General features: G+C 36.7%; 3 protein-coding genes across 3 annotated transcripts; all 3 read left to right on the forward strand.

Moving 5' to 3' along the window:
* Nucleotides 1–1,604: 1,604 nt before the first annotated feature.
* Nucleotides 1,605–2,298, forward strand: LOC125202545 (uncharacterized). Its single transcript, XM_089064569.1, has one exon. It carries the CDS (start codon nt 1,659–1,661, stop codon nt 2,055–2,057), a length of 399 nt encoding a protein of 132 aa, XP_088920695.1. The 5' UTR covers nt 1,605–1,658; the 3' UTR covers nt 2,058–2,298.
* A 7,655-nt stretch (nt 2,299–9,953) lies between these two features.
* On the forward strand, nt 9,954–12,236 carry LOC125201628 (uncharacterized). The gene is made up of 3 exons (XM_048099817.2): nt 9,954–10,099; nt 10,483–10,706; nt 11,573–12,236. Exons 2-3 carry the CDS (start codon nt 10,501–10,503, stop codon nt 12,138–12,140), a joined length of 774 nt encoding a protein of 257 aa, XP_047955774.2. The 5' UTR covers nt 9,954–10,099; nt 10,483–10,500; the 3' UTR covers nt 12,141–12,236.
* A 770-nt stretch (nt 12,237–13,006) lies between these two features.
* Nucleotides 13,007–15,798, forward strand: LOC125198446 (uncharacterized). The gene is made up of 5 exons (XM_048096785.2): nt 13,007–13,237; nt 14,800–14,970; nt 15,070–15,159; nt 15,237–15,356; nt 15,438–15,798. Exons 1-5 carry the CDS (start codon nt 13,052–13,054, stop codon nt 15,450–15,452), a joined length of 582 nt encoding a protein of 193 aa, XP_047952742.1. The 5' UTR covers nt 13,007–13,051; the 3' UTR covers nt 15,453–15,798.
* The last annotated feature ends 274 nt before the right edge of the window (nt 15,799–16,072 follow it).

Consider the following 16,072-nt stretch of genomic DNA (forward strand, 5'->3'; position numbering starts at 1 on the left):
TAACATTCATCTTCTTCTCAAATCTTCCTAATTTTTCTGCAGCCCTCTTACAAATTATGAATCCATATGGCGCCGATGATATATAGAGTGCGATCAACTTTGTAAAGTGATTCAATTAGTCACTCCATCCATTGTTCGTCGAAAATTGCCAACCCTACTGCACGGTCCGGTTTTGATTCCATTTTCACAGAGCCGTGAAACACCGGTTCCGGTCCAGTTTTGATCTAGAACACCTTTAGCTATATCTCTAGTCAAGAGGAGCATTAATACCTGTCAACATTTGCTATACATGTTGCTTATGTGATGTGTCATATTGTGCTACAATATACAGATTAATTCAAACTGTTTTCTTTCTTCTATTTGTATGCACCACATGATAAAAAGTTAAAAACCAAATGTACCACCAAATCCAATACTCTCGTCGTTTCTCCATGGATCGGTTGAACACATTCTTGACTACTACTAGTTGAATTTCAAACAACAAACACACACTCACACATTTACAACTTACAATGTACTAAAATATATAGTCCAAGATCCCTTTATTCATAGAAGATGCAAGAATTACATGATTGCTGGTCCCCCGTCCTCTTCTCTGCATGGGAAAATGGACTCAATACTGTAAATAAAATTTAGCCTTTTTTCTAGCAAACACTTAAAATTTCACCACTTTAAAGTTCTCATGCAATTATTCTATTTTGACCAAATTATTTTATTATAATTTTGAAGTAATTACACTCCCTCTGCCCATCAATTAAAGTTCCACTTAAACTGAGGGCGGGTTTTAAAAGATGTGAATGAAAATTGGTTGAAAAAATTAAGTAAAATGTGGATCACACTTTATATATATATATTGATTTTATAATAAAATGTGAGTGTAATGTTTTAACGGAAAGTGTGCCACTTACTAAAAATGGACATTATTTTGTGGAAGGAGGAGGGAGTATTTTTAAACCATAATCTTTTATTGATTTTTAGCAATTCTACAACCTTTTAAACTGTAACATAAAATTATTTTTTATTTTATTTTTTGCAATGTGATGGTCAAAATCGAAATTAATAACGACGACAACAAAACCACGTCGACATTATTCCAAAATAACTTTATTTTGTTTTCACATCATATTTGATCATTTTATTATATTAGTTAGTTCAATTTTGACCATTATGGAACCATTGCAAAATTGAAAAGCTGCAACTTTATATTTAAGTTTCAAAAGTTAAGAGATCAAATAGATCGTCAACAAAAAAATGTGATTTAAAATGACGATCATCTCTATATACTTTTACTTTTTAGGTTTTTAGATCGTTCAATCACTCATGTTTCAATATTAATTAATAAGTACGTGTTTGCGTCACTATTCATCACTACTCATTCACATCACCAAACTTTAGATGTTTGCGCCAACTTAGCACCACATTTACTAGAGAAGAATTAAATCGTCGTGGAACAATTACGAATTTATGATCTTCACAATTTGTCATTAAACTTTGAAAAACGAAAACGACTTAGAATTTGACCAAACTCGGTGATTTACACGCAATTAATTCACCCTTATATATGCATACATAATACATCGCCCTCATTTCCCAATAACCAAGCAACCCCACCATATATAAATATAGCTCACATTCCTTGGCTCTCTATATAGATACTTATGGAAGGAAGCCATCAAGAGATGCAGCTCTTCTCCTGCGCCGCCGCGGCCGCATCTCCTCTGTCAAAGCCGGGCGATCACGATCCGCCGCTGGACCTCCAGCTGTCCATAAGCCTGAGCACGCCGGCGATGAGGAAGATGAGGGCCCCACCGAGCTGCGTGGAGGCTCTCCGGTGGCAGGCGGCGGAGCAGATTCGGCTGGCGACGACGGAGAAGGCGTACGCGGAGCGCGTGAGGGAGCTGACGCGGAGGGAGATGGAGATGGCGCAGTCGGAGTTCGCACGCGCGCGCGCCATGTGGGAGAGGGCGCGCGAGGAGCTGCAGAGAGCCGAGAGGATCAAGGAGAGGCTGGATTCCATCTCCGCCACGTGTCACTCCTGCGGGACCCAACAACGTTAGACCTTAAAACTCCTTTTTTTTTCTTCTTCTCCAAATTAGGTTTGATTTTTAGTTTCATCTTTGAATATGACATAAATTTTTGCAGCGCCATGTATCATGATGAAAGAGATATCAGTTTTTCATGTGCAAAAATATAAATAATTGAGTTGAGCTTCTCTTGTATATATGGTGTCAAAGTTCCATGATTGAAGTTGTACAAGATTTTTTTGTATACTTCCTACATATTTGTGGCTCATGATCACTTCATGTCTTCATCTACCCATTTTGAGATGGTACATTCTATGCTTTCATGAGCGAATGTTTGCCAATTTTTTTGTTAGTCTTGCAATTTTGAAAATAAGTCAGAAAAATAAAGAGTATTGATTTGTTTTCCATTATCCCAAGCCAAATATATTTGGCGGAATTATTTGATATGGAAGCCGAGGAATCATACGTGGACGTCACCGGCAGTGAGTTAAACGATTTAGTATTGTTTAAAAAATGATGTCGTTTCGTTGAAAATCATCAATACTCAATAGTATGTTCCACATAAGTGACCTGATTTTTTCGTTGTGTAATAATTGAGAACAAATCAAAATTTAATTGTTTTTTCTGCAATTAACTCTAGCTATATTATACTCCTACAACTATATAATGAAATAATCTTGGAGTTTATTAGTTTCTATACATTTTCCTTCAGTTAAGATAACTGTGAGACGACCTAAATTTCTTGAATGATATACAGATATTTCCATTTCTGAATTTGTCTTAATTTTTGGTTTTACCATATTTTTCAAACTTAAAACACAATTAACACCTGTATAATTAGTAAACCAAATCATGATGAATTAATGGACCTGATCAAGTGGTGAATGTTGATATCTTTGAATTAGACGTACTAACATGATTAAAGTAAAAATCTAGCTAATTAAAGTAAAAAAAATCTAGTTCTGGTTTCATCATTAATCTCATTCCTACATTAAGAATTTATGGTCAAAATCAAATTATCAGTTTTCAATCTTGTCCAGGACACAGCATTATGGAGGTAGCCCTTTGTCTGCCCTCGATGATCATTGTAATGCAAGTAGACAAGTTAGTCATAGAATGTGAGCCAAGTTTCAAAAGTATATCTATGAGTCATGTGGGACAATATTTGAGATTGTAAATAATCTTATTCATCAACAGGCAAAATATAGTTCATTGTCTTAATTTTGGATGAGTTCAACCTATGTCTATTTTTTAAAAAAACCCTTGAAGTTCACACAAAGTTCCAATTTTGGCTTGTAACCTAAAATCCGGCAACGAAATTTAAATCAACTCGCCAGATTCTTGCCTGAAATATACGAGGCCGAATGGCCGAAATTGATGGAGAAACACATAAACCCTGATTTCTTGAATTCAAAATTAACTAATAATGAATCTCACTATGCTTTTGATACCCTAGTAACTCAAAAAGAAATAAAATGAAAAACTAATAAATTCAGAAAAATATGTCCAAAAACTATTTCAACCTTAAGACGATGTTCTCAATAGGCTAAAAGTAGGCTAAAAGTAACATTTTTCGATAAAATTCGAGATTTTAATCATTACACAATATGCAATTAATAGAGTTGAATATGTCTAGATTGAATAATGAAAATGTGATGAGTGACAATTAGAGAAATGGTAATGGTCAAGGTGAGAACCCTGCAGAGATTGGAAAAGGCAAATGAATCAGAACAAAAAGGAGACAAATAATACATGATAGCTGTATAAATTTTGTATTCTAACTGTTAAACTTTAGTAAAAATTATCCCAAGAAACCAAATACCCACTACCAATGTCTGGGATCCAACGCAAAATATATAAACATTTCTGGATAAGATCATTTGTAGTAACATCAACAGCATCCCATTTGACATGTTTCAAAGATAATTAGGGAAAATGTGAAAGTAAAAAAGAGATCGACTGGGTCAGGGTTTTTCTTGATCCATATTTTTGTATATATGCTATCAAGTTAAAAATATTTATATAATATTGAAGTCGTGCTGTCACTTGATTTATGCATGACTCTGAAGATAGAGAGTTGCAATAGCAACCAAAATTTAGATGGAAAGCAACACACATCACACTCAATTTGAAAAGTTGTAGGACATGGGCTCTTTGTAGGATCATCAACACAGTAATTATGACAAATCCTTAGCATTTTGTCCTATCAAATTGTCAGGATATGTGTAACACACAGTGGGCTTTACATAATCCAAACAACTTATATCCATTGCTTTAATCGATATAACTGTTGAATTAATAATAGAGTATCATCATATATATTCCATTATTGAAACTCGAGGTATTGTTCAAGTAATTAACTTGTATAAATGCGACAAACATTTCCAAGTTGGGGGATCACATGCATATACATTGCTAGCTATGCCATTAATTTTGATTTTTGAGCATGATAATGGGTTATTTTGAATAAGAATTTTAAGATAAATTATTAAAGAGGTTGATTTTGGGATGATTGATTAATATCGGAACCATTTGCTATTTTGAATAATGTTGGAAACATTTGTTATAAAGGAACATGACATCATCACTTTTTTGAAGGTGGGCAAGTTTTCATTTTTTGTGGGACTCAGTCACACTAGCAAAATGGATATGAGGATAAGAGCACTCCCAATGGAGTTCCCTTATTTCTCCCTTATTTCTCCCTAACTCCTGCCACATCAGCGCCACATCAGCATCACATTTTATCCCCAGTTTTTAGCCAACCCCTACAATGGTTTCTCCCTTATTTCTCCCTTATTTCTCCCTAACTCAACATTTCATTTTTACATCATCACTAATTTAATTGTTTTATTTTTATATATAATAAAGCTAGCTTATTTAATTTATAAAGATAAATCAAATAAATAGTAATAAAGTTCGTTGTATTAAACACGGGTACACATTACAACGAAGAAAATTAAAAAAAAAAAAAGTACACGAATGGAAATAAAAAATCAAAAAAAAAATTCAAAGAAAAAAAAATTCAAGGGCGGTGGGCGCGGTTTCTATTTGCCCACAATTCTTCGATGATATCGTGTTGTAGTGCTTGATGGGCCTCCTTCTGGTGTATGTCCATGAACGCCTGGAACCGTTCATGTTCGTTGTGCGGTACACCCTGGCGGGCGGACTCGGTTGAGACACCGTGACTCGATGATGCAACACTTGGGTCGTTGGTGACGTCGAGGACGCCTTCGTGTTCATCTTCGATGATCATGTTATGCATGATGATGCACGCATACATGATATCGGCAATATCCCCCTGGTAGAAAAAGCGCGTCGGACCCTTTACCAGTGCAAATCGCGATTGGAGCACCCCAAATGCCCTCTCCACATCCTTGCGCGCAGACTCTTGCGCTCGGGCAAAATACCTTCTTCTATCTCCGAGTGGGCATCTGATCGTCTTCAGAAACACGGGCCATTGCGGATAGATGCCGTCAGCCAGGTAGTACCCCATGTTATGCACATTGCCATTGGCCGTGAATTCGATGGAGGGGCCTAATCCGTTGATCCGCTCGTTGAAAAGGGGCGAGGAATTGAGAACATTTAGGTCGTTGTTCGACCCGGCTATACCAAAATAAGCATGCCAAATCCAAAGCCGTTGGTCGGCAACGGCTTCAAGAATGATGGTGGGATGCGTACCTTTGTAGCCGGTAGTAAACTGGCCTCGCCACGCGGTTGGGCAGTTCTTCCACTGCCAGTGCATACAGTCGATGCTGCCGAGCATCCCCGGAAAGCCGTGGGTCCTCCAGTGCCAATCCAGTAGGAACTGGCAGTCAGCTGCGTCCGGCGAGCGAAGGTAGTGCTCCCCAAATATCTCTCGCACGCCCTGACAGAAATTCTTCAGGCACTCGTTGCCAGTCGTCTCGCCGCATTGCAGATACTCATCGAACATGTCGGCGGACCCTCCATATGCCAACTGCCGGATGGCAACAGTGCATTTCTGTAGGGGCGATAGTCCGGGCTTCCCTGCTGCGTCTCGCTGGAGCCGGAACTCGGGGTAACGCGCGGACAACGCATTAACAATGCGCAGGAAGAGGGAGCGGCGCATTCTGAACCGGCGACGAAATACATCTGCCGGATAACGTGGTTCCTCCGCGAAATAATCGGCGAACAGCCGATCGTGCGCACCAGTGTGGTTGCGAGGGATGTATCGGCGCCGCCGGCGGATTGGCCGTTGGGGGGGTGGCTGCTGCATTCGAGCGATCTCGCTTTGTATGCAGCGGGAGATATAGTTGTTGATTGGGTTGTTGGCGAAACCCGCTACATCCCATCCGGTGGGAGCGGGAGGTACCTCTTCTTCGGAAGAAGAATGTGATATTTCCTCGTCGGACTGAGCACGAGACGATGAATCAGAACTCATTTAATAAAGATGGAGAGAAAAAAGATTGAAAATTTGTGTGAATGAAGTTTGTGGGTGATGAATGGAGGAAGAGGATGAAATATTTATAGGGGTGGGATAAAATAGCCGTTCGGCCAAAAAAAAAAAAAAAAATTTTAAAAATCGCCGATTATCGCCGAGCGTCGCCCACAGTGGCCGGCGATCGCTCGGCGATAATCCGGCGATAAATCGCCACTCGGCGAAGCAACGGTAACATTATCGCCGAATTATCGCCGACTTCGCCACAATGGCCGGCGATAATTCGGCGATAATCGGCGATTTATCGCCGAGAATTCGCCACCTCCATTGGGAGTGCTCTAACACCATAGCTAGAACGTAACATGCATGTAATAAGAGAGGTGATTTGGATATGCTTTATTACTGGAAACCAAAAAGGTCAGAAAAAACATAAAGTTTTGATGATTGATTCCAAGTGTACGTTTTAATAGTAGAAATATTTATATTGAGCAATCAGGAATAAAATAATTAAGAGATTGAGTCAAGAATCAACAAGAGATCAAGTACTCAAGAAAGAAAAAAGATCAAGAATTAGATAAATTGATTTGGATACCAAACTGTTATAGTCAGTTGTATAAATGTAACTAAAGAAAATTATTGAAGTCAGGGCATGTTTGATAAGTTAGTAATACCAAAATAGAGAATTGTATATGGACATTTCTAATTGTTTGATATCATAGTTAAGCTTAACTCAAAGCTCAATATAAGACCAGGGCCCTATCTTATCTTACCAAAATTATAACATTAACCTTGTTTATGTATCCCACCAATTTGTCAAGTTAAGCCATGTTATTTAATATACAATACAAATTTAGATAATTTCTTTTCTATCAAACAACAACGGAAAAAAATCATATCTTTGCATATCTCGACATGAAGCCCGTATTTCTTATCTTGTTTTACATATCTTCTCATATCCCATCTTTTTTATCTACAATTAATCAGTATTAATATCATGTGCAAATTGTCGAAAAAATCATAATGTTAGATCACATTCCGGCCTAGCTGCATAAATTTTTCCATTATTTTTTTTTAAAACAATTAACGGCATATTCACAATTCTCCCAATGCGAAAAATTTTGGTGAAATTAAATCTGATATAACACTCCAAAACATATGTGAATGTCACCGACTGCTAGTCAAACAATCTTGCTATTCATAAAAAATGACTTCGTTTTGTTGAAAGTAACAATAATATATGCAAATGACCTGGTTTTTTCATTGTAGTATTATTATGAATAAATTCAAACTCCATGATTTTTTTGGTTAATTTTTAAATCACGGCAAACTAATATTTTTCTGGATTTCAATTATGTTGTTTTTAGACCATCTCCAACCATTTACACCAAACTCAAACCCATTTTTTAGTATGCATAACTTACAAAAAGTAGTTTTACTTCAAACATTTACATCAAATCCAAATTGCACACCATTTTTTGTAGTTGCACCATATTTGATATTGTTCCATAGAAAAACTCAAAAACTGGTTTTAGATTTAATGCATTACTGAAAAAAATTTCTATATTAAAACTCATTTTTGGTGTATAATTGGAAATTCTAACTACAATCATATATATGGATGACGGGAGAGCCAGAAAATTTTGGTCCACTGAAATGAAGGGCTTGTGAATTATAATCACAGAGTAGCACTAGCAATGTTTTAAACATAAATGATTGTTAATTGTTGTGCCCTCCACGTTTGATGGAAATTTTGGTATAATATTCCATTTTCGACATATGTGATTATATATAATATTTGATTGTTACTCGCAGATTGTCGTGTTTCTATATCTATTCAAATAGTTCCATCATCTTTTTGTTTGCTGCACTATTGAAATTGTTGTTTCTGCTGAAACAATCATTTTCTTTTGACTGTATAGAACTATGACCACATCACTATGTAATGGAAAATCTCTTGGGATTTTGCTGTTGCTCCAGGATTTGAAAATTCAAAATTTATACTCCATGTAGCCACATTTCATATTACATGGTCATATTAGTAAGTACTCATTTTAGATTTATACTAAAACAATCTCAAACCACTGCATTAAAGGATTTTGAGATCAACATTTAAAGTAAATTAATTATTTAAAGTAATAAATATTAATTTTCAATTAAAAAAAACTCAAATGTGAAAGGAAACTATTTTTATTGAAAATCAAGATTTCTCATTGTAGGAAATCAGATATTAACAAATTAATAGCGATGCTTGTACTAATTGAAATATTACCACTATTTAAAATAAATTAGTTGTATTTTTAAAACATATTTGACACTTTTTAATATTAATAAACTATTATGAATCATAGTTTAAAGAAATACTTAGAAAAGGAAGAGAGTATATCGGCATGTAAGTTACAGTAATGCCCTGAAAATGGGTCTGATCGCAATATGCTAGAAATTTATTTTAATAATTATGTGTGTTGTTTCTAATTAGAGTACTTTGAAAAAATAAGTTTCGAATGAAATAAGAGTATAGAGTAAAGGCCAAAATTGATCCTGAATATATGATCGTTTTATCTTTTTGGTCCTAAACATTATCTTTTGGATTTTTTGGTCCATCACATATGAAAATTTGATCATTTTGGTCTTGGACTAACTATTCCGTTAAAAACTTAACGGTCAATGGATTTAATCTAGATTTTGACAAAATTAGACTTTTAATTTTAATTTTTAACTCCCTAATTAAATCTCTAATTATTCCCTAATTAATATCAACCCTCCCCAACACCCTCCATCGTCTCCATCCACGTCGACTCCGACGTCATGTCCCTCGACGGCTGCCACCCCCTCGTGACAGAGGCCGAAGTCAAAGAAGACAGAAACTCCACGTCTCCGTATGAAAATCCAACGCCTCCAGATCCGACATCTTCTCCAGACGCTCCATGGGATTCTCCTCCAACACCCCCCGCCCCTCCAATCTCACCAACACCAAGATCTACTCCCTCCAATCCTCCCGAAACCCCACCCGAGAGGCTCCAGCTTCAACCACACCGTTTCTACTCCATGATGGCCCACCGCAACTCCAACTTCGGCGCCGGCGAGGCTTTACCTTCCCGTGGCCCCACCCCTCACCCTTCCAATTTTGACGAGGAGACTGTTAATAATATTATTAATAACAACAATAGCAAAATTAGATTCCATCACGGAGCCGCTGACTAGACTGTTAAATGAATATCTACTAATTTTAATTAGAGAATTAATTAGGGAGTAAAAAATCAGAATTAAAAGTCTAATTTAGTAAAAATATGGATTAAATCCGTTGATCGTTGAGTTTTTAACGGAATAGTTAGTCCAGGACTAAAATGATCAAATTTTCATATATTCAGGACCAAAAAATTCAAAAGATAATGTTTAGGACAAAAAGGTAAAACGGTCATATGTTCAGGACCAATTTTGGTCTTTACTCTATATACTATATAGAGTCGTTATCGTTGGGCCTGAATGAGTTTTGAATGAGAAGCCCAAGATAGAAAAAGCCCTTTTAAATTCTACATCACATTTACCGTTTTCCTTCTCCTTCACAAATTACTCTCGCCGGTGTTCTCCAACGCCTCTGCCTCTTCCTGTATCACTACTTCTCCATCCTACATGAAGAATATTTGAAAGCTTGAAGCTCCACACCCATTGCCAAACATTGGTAACAATTTTGTATATACCTTATTCCTCTTGTATGCTAACATTGAACTGAATTGAAAATTCAAATGCTAAAGTAGGTGAAATTTTTTCTTGAATTGAGCTAGCGAAGGGGGGCGATAGTTTATGACTTCATAGTAATTGGCTTTATGTAATGCTCAAATTTGTCTGGTAGAATTGTTTTGAATTTATGACTACAATTGGGGGTATTTCTACCTCTCCAAATATTATGAGCTCGAATTGGGATTGGATTATGTGATGCTCTCAAACTTGTCTGCAAGAGTTCCAACTCTCACTTCTCCAAATATTCATGATTGCAAAATTGTGCAAGAGTTCATGACTCAGCCAGTCTTTTTTTTTTTTTTTTTTCTTCTCACCGGATAAAAGACACGGCAACGCGGTTCCATGACGCTGAGAGAAGAATCGGCTCGTAAAAGACACGGCAACATAAATGCCAAAACCATGTGCAAGATCGACCATCTGAAAGAAGTAGCATTGTGGGCGGCCGATGCCTCTGTTCCTTCCCTCGCCGCTTACTTCGGGGAGCGCCTCTCTGCCACCAACGAAGCACTGGGTGTTCGGGGCGACCCTGCTTTATTTGTCTGCGAAAGGTTAAGCCTTTACTGGTTTATTATGCTATAGCGTGGAGTGGATTGCAAAATTTTATCTTGTTCACGGTTGGTATTATGTCTGTTTAGTTGATTAATATGCATTTAGTTAGCATTTAATTTTTGAGGATTAGCTTAATAACTTATCTAATTTGAACTACTTTTGCTTATTCATATGCCATTGAAAGGGTAGAATTGGAGAAAATCATCGGTTATTTACATCTTCTCATTGAAAGGCTAGGATTAGAGAAGTCAAGCAATTAGTTGTGCTTTAAAAACAAGAGATACTTGTGTTGCTAACTTGAGTGACTTGTTTAATGCTTCATATGGGAGCCTAACTCGTGTTGCAAAGATTGAGCATGGCAGAATCTAAAAAGTTGAGAGTGGTGAGAAGAAGATTTTAACACAGCAGCAAATGTAGTAAAAACAGTTCCAACTTTCTGTAATTTGAGCTCCATAATTTGCTAAAGTAACTTGGTTTTTTTGTTCATTCAACTTGTGACACTCCTGTGTTTCTACTTGATAGATTCATGTGTTTCTTTAAGTTTGCAGCATTGTTTGGGAGATAATACTATACTATGGTGGTATTCGGTTGCTATGACTCATTATCATATGAATATCCATCTAGGATTAAGTTGTGAGATTCAATCTCATAAACCTAACATAATACATTATTACGTAATCGATAATGGGATATAATCTTTCAAACCGAACGGACCCTATATGGATAACTGGTTGACTATTCAAGTATGCTATTGCTTTTTAAGTTAGTCAGAGGTGTTCATCTTTCTCCTACTTCTTCCCTTGGACTGTTTCTGCATACATTTGAAATCGACTGATGAGGTTTTGAATGCTTTGTTGTTCAACAGATGTGAATCTATTCTGCAACCCGGTAACAATTGCAGTGTTCGGATTGAGAATAACAAGTCAAAAGGGAGGCATAGGCGAAAGAGATCGAAGATTATAGTGCAGAACAATATTGTTTACAGATGTCACTTTTGTTCTCATCAAAATACGATGAGAGGAACACCGAATGGCTATGTCAAAGAGATATGTCCGCCAAAGCCTAAACCAGCACCGGGCTTAAAGAAAGTGCGGGAGAACCACCCTAGCTCGGAAAATGCTACAACTACTGTCGAGTGCAGTGGTTTGTTGCCTTTAGATGGACAGGATCTTGAAGGAAGCTCTCTGGCCACTCCACTGTCGAAAAGTGGTCTTTCTTTATTGGATTCAAAGCGGAGGAAAAGAAATAGACCCGGTGCAAAGAAAGCCGATGAACCTCAAATCAGCCTGGGTGCAGCAGATACGGAGAAGAGCACTCAAGCTTCGAGTAAGAGAAGGAAGAGGACGTGGACGAGTCTGAAGGAGATTGCTGAGAGTAGTGGCCAAGATGTTGGCAAGAAATTCACAAACTCATCTGTACCATTCTCTATTTAAGATTGCACAATGTGAGAGCTGTAGTCAACTGTAAAATATAGTTAACGAATTAAATATTTATTAGGATATATTAAATGAATTATAGTTAAAGAATAATACTCGAAGTAATAAAATACTATAAACACCTAATGCATGTATGTACTATACTGTATTTTATAGGGGAATACACTGCTGTAATGTATCAAATGAATACAGTAAAGAAACGAGTCATAATTATTATGTATTATCGTCACAATGAATTTTAGAAATGCTACTATAAATCAATATCCGCGCAATGCATGTGGAAAACGATATTCATATTAGTGAATTGGTTACATACAGAAAATAAAATTTTAAAGTCTCACCTATTATTCTCTATCTTATTTATTATATAATCATTTGATCAACTAATACAATTTTCTTAAATTCAGAGTCGAAAGAAATGTATCACATATGGAATATTTATCATGTACTCCCTCCGTTACAATTTACAATTGAAATAAGAATGAATTACATAGGACTTGACTTGCATGCCTAGCATTCGTAATCCCTAAAAGAATATCATCGAAGGTCCATTAATTAAAAGAAATTTTGCTTTTTTGAAACTTTTTCAGACCATAGTAACATTTTAAAAACTTTTTATTAATCCCGTCTTTTTATTTTGATTTTTCATATGTAATTGCAAATTTTTTCCTATTTAGGTTTTCAATAGCCCTTATGGAATTCCAAGTAATTCAATGGCTTAATGTAATTAGCGTCTGTTAGTTTTTTTAGTTTTTTTAACGAAATCGTAAAAAAAAAAAAAACTACTTCATCAATATTTATGGATCTGTTTTTCAAAAAGGGAATATTTTAGATATAATTAAAACCAAAACTGACCTTTAAAAAAACAGTGTAATATTTGGAAGAGAAGACAGTAGGCGAAGAGGAGAATGGGAGATGGAAAGAATCACAGTATGTGGGGTCATCTACCGCTACTGGTGAGAGCTAGCTCCAAGGAATCCGTGGAATACATACTCCAAGCTCTCTGGCGCACCCGACTCACCGGTCTCGACGCCACCGACCGTCGAATCTTTCGCGATATTCTTCAACTCTCCGACGACTCCGACCTCGACCCCGTCAGTAATCCCCTATTCTACATTTTTCGCCTTGCCGATTTCCTCATTAATTTTCACTATATGCCTTGAATGCTCAATCCCAATCGTGTATACATATGCCTACAAACTACAAAGTGATGCTGTTCGTTTTTTATAAGACGAATTTGATTCTAGGGCAGTAGAAGAGCTGGTTTATAGTTGTTGCTGCTGAATTGAAATAATAGGGGATTGGTTTCGGGCGGGGGAATAGCTAGTGTTATCGTCATTGCTACACTGTTGTTGAGATTGAAAAACGGTCAAATTCAAAGGGGAAATACCAGTCCTAGCCTGTTTGGGTAGGTTTAATTCTGGTAATGCTAGGCGCTGGTGCATGTTGTAGAGGAGGGAGGAGAAATAATTAGAAATATTGAATATGCTTTATTATGAGAAACACATGTGTTTTCTAGAATGGTTATGCAAATAGTGTTGTTGTAGGTATGCAAAACAAAACTCGCTGCTACGACTCATATACCTCTCTTTAACATGAAGATGCTATGCTGTCGCTTTTTCATTGGATTTTACTGGGACTCGTGTTCATTTTTAGTTCTTTATAACTTAGCTTAATAGAGTGTCTTTAGACTCTGTATACTGCTTGATTGAGCCATTTGAGACTTCTCCTAGTGTGTGTGTCATCATCTGATGAGCTATTCGACAACATAGCATTTGAATGGCATTGGACATCACGGTCAGAACTGTTTCAAATATAATTTTAGTGGGTAGCTTAGCAGACTATACCTCCTTTTGGATTATTCCAGATTGATTACTTCAATTGTGTGGTTGCTTTGTAAAGATGGTGCCTTTTTTTGGTGTAAGGATTTCTCTGTGGAAAAGGGTAAATGTTACTCCTAGTAATTATGGCTTGCAAGATAACAGATATGATGGCTAGTTGAACAAATTTTGAGCCATTGGAAATCATTATCTAAAATTTTGCTTTAATTCTTTCTTCCCACATTACTTAAATCAATCCTCTAATACCTCGAAATTCTAGTGTTTCATGGGTTTCATGGGTGAGAATTCTGAATTCCAATTATTGTTTGTCTCGAATTGGTGCGTGTGTTCTGTAGGAGTGTCTGGAGGCTCGGGAGGTATACTTTCTTAACTGCCATTCTGTGAGTCTCTCTACTTCTGGAGCTCACTGAGATGGATCTTGTATGGTATCCCCCAGTTTTAGCTTGGACCTTTTAATGATTGATGTAGGGAAGTTCTTGGGAGGCAGAGGTAATGGTTTGTAAATGGCATGTTTCCCATTTCATGCTAGTGTGTGTGGCTTCAAGGAAAGTGAAAAGTATTTGAGGATAAAGATGTTGCTAGGATAGAGTTAAGTTTGGGTGTCTTTAAGGCTGCGAAGGCATAAAGATTTCAGGCATATATGTGAAATGTAGATATATTTCAAGCATCGAGTGTGGGGTGTTTTTATTGTGTATAGTTATACTGGATATCTTGCCCACTCATTGTAGACATTTTGATTGTGAAATAGTAAATTGTATTTTGTCTTATCCAAAAACTCAAATAAAAATAAGTTGATGGATAGTGTGTTACTGCAGCTATTAGTGTGTCTACGAGTATTGATCCGGAGGTGTGTTTATGACAATGTTAATAAAGACGAGATTCATAAATTGTTCCCTGCTGAAGTTCTGCCCGAACTGCAAAGACTATTGACACTTCTACTGCAAAAATTCCAAAGGGAGTGGCGACAGGATATTTCAAAAGACCAGGTGAGAATTCTTGCATTCATAGTAAAACTAGAGAGAGTGAAGTGCAAATTACTTAAGCGAAATGCTCATATGTGACCAACATTCCTTTCATTCGGTTAGTTCATCTTGCCCCGGCAAAAGTCAATGACCTGGAACATGGCAAATCAAAGTGGGGAACAAACAGGGCCTGCTGCAGTTATGAACTTGCAGGTATGATTTTGCTTGCATATGAGATGAACTGCTGATTCTTGCAACATCATTCTGAAGTCCTACTATGCTTTTTCCAGCTTCACAGTGATGCTCAACCAGGTATGGGTGAACGAGACGTTAAATTCCTATTGGCGAAAGACACTATGGAAATGATGTTGAAGTCCATGTACAGTATACGAGACGAGCTATCTGAACCTGTAAGTGCAATTGCATTTTTTTCCCGGTTTATATTCATGTCCAATGTACTATCATCCCTCAAACCCGTCTTCTCATGTCAGGACGAAACTCCATAACGACACTTAGTCCAGGATTAACGTGGTTCAGCTCTAATAGCAGCCATTAGAAAGGTAAATGTAGTTAGTTCTTCTATCTGTTTCAGATTATCCTGATTCTGGCATATCTAGTAATGCCAATCCAGGCTCTTCCCTTCAAATTGGCTTCTTCTGCATACCCTTTTGTTTTTTTTTGTTATAAGTTTGTATTGTTAGGTCGTTGACTACATCGTTGAGTTACGTTGACACAATGAAAAATCCGAACATCGGTCTTCAGAAAGCTGTTTATTTGTTCATCTACTTGTTTGTACTACTTGATCATCGAGACTATTTTGTTTTATTCATCTTGATCCTATCATTTCATCTACTTGTTGATCCTATTATTTCTATAATGTATTAATGATGTGATACTACCACACACCTCACCTCACTAAAATTATTTTTCTGAGTTTATCATATTCATACAGAATAGTAGCCACATCACACACATCATAATCCACGTGGCATTATTTATTTTTTTCTATTCAAGGCATGTTTTGAGCAAATTTGTATTCTTATCAATATGGATGATACATTGATGCTCAATCTCCATTTCAAAGTTAACAATCCTAATTAGGTTTAAAAGTTGTGCCAACTAACTT

Source organism: Salvia hispanica, chromosome 2 (assembly GCF_029641045.1).
Source record: "Salvia hispanica isolate PSC_SH4W2 chromosome 2, Shi_PSC_v1, whole genome shotgun sequence".
Lineage (NCBI taxonomy): Eukaryota > Viridiplantae > Streptophyta > Magnoliopsida > Lamiales > Lamiaceae > Salvia > Salvia hispanica.

Excerpts from the sequence above, each read along its gene's own strand:
- LOC125202545 (XM_089064569.1), top strand. The coding sequence starts at position 1,659 with ATGGAAGGAAGCCATCAAGAGATGCAGCTCTTCTCCTGCGCCGCCGCG.
- LOC125198446 (XM_048096785.2), top strand. The coding sequence starts at position 13,052 with ATGGGAGATGGAAAGAATCACAGTATGTGGGGTCATCTACCGCTACTG. Across the intron at positions 13,238-14,799 it reads ACGACTCCGACCTCGACCCC|CTATTAGTGTGTCTACGAGT; the intron begins GTCAGTAATCCC and ends GTGTTACTGCAG. Across the intron at positions 15,160-15,236 it reads CTGCAGTTATGAACTTGCAG|CTTCACAGTGATGCTCAACC; the intron begins GTATGATTTTGC and ends TGCTTTTTCCAG.
- LOC125201628 (XM_048099817.2), top strand. The coding sequence starts at position 10,501 with ATGACGCTGAGAGAAGAATCGGCTCGTAAAAGACACGGCAACATAAAT. Across the intron at positions 10,707-11,572 it reads GCTTTATTTGTCTGCGAAAG|ATGTGAATCTATTCTGCAAC; the intron begins GTTAAGCCTTTA and ends GTTGTTCAACAG.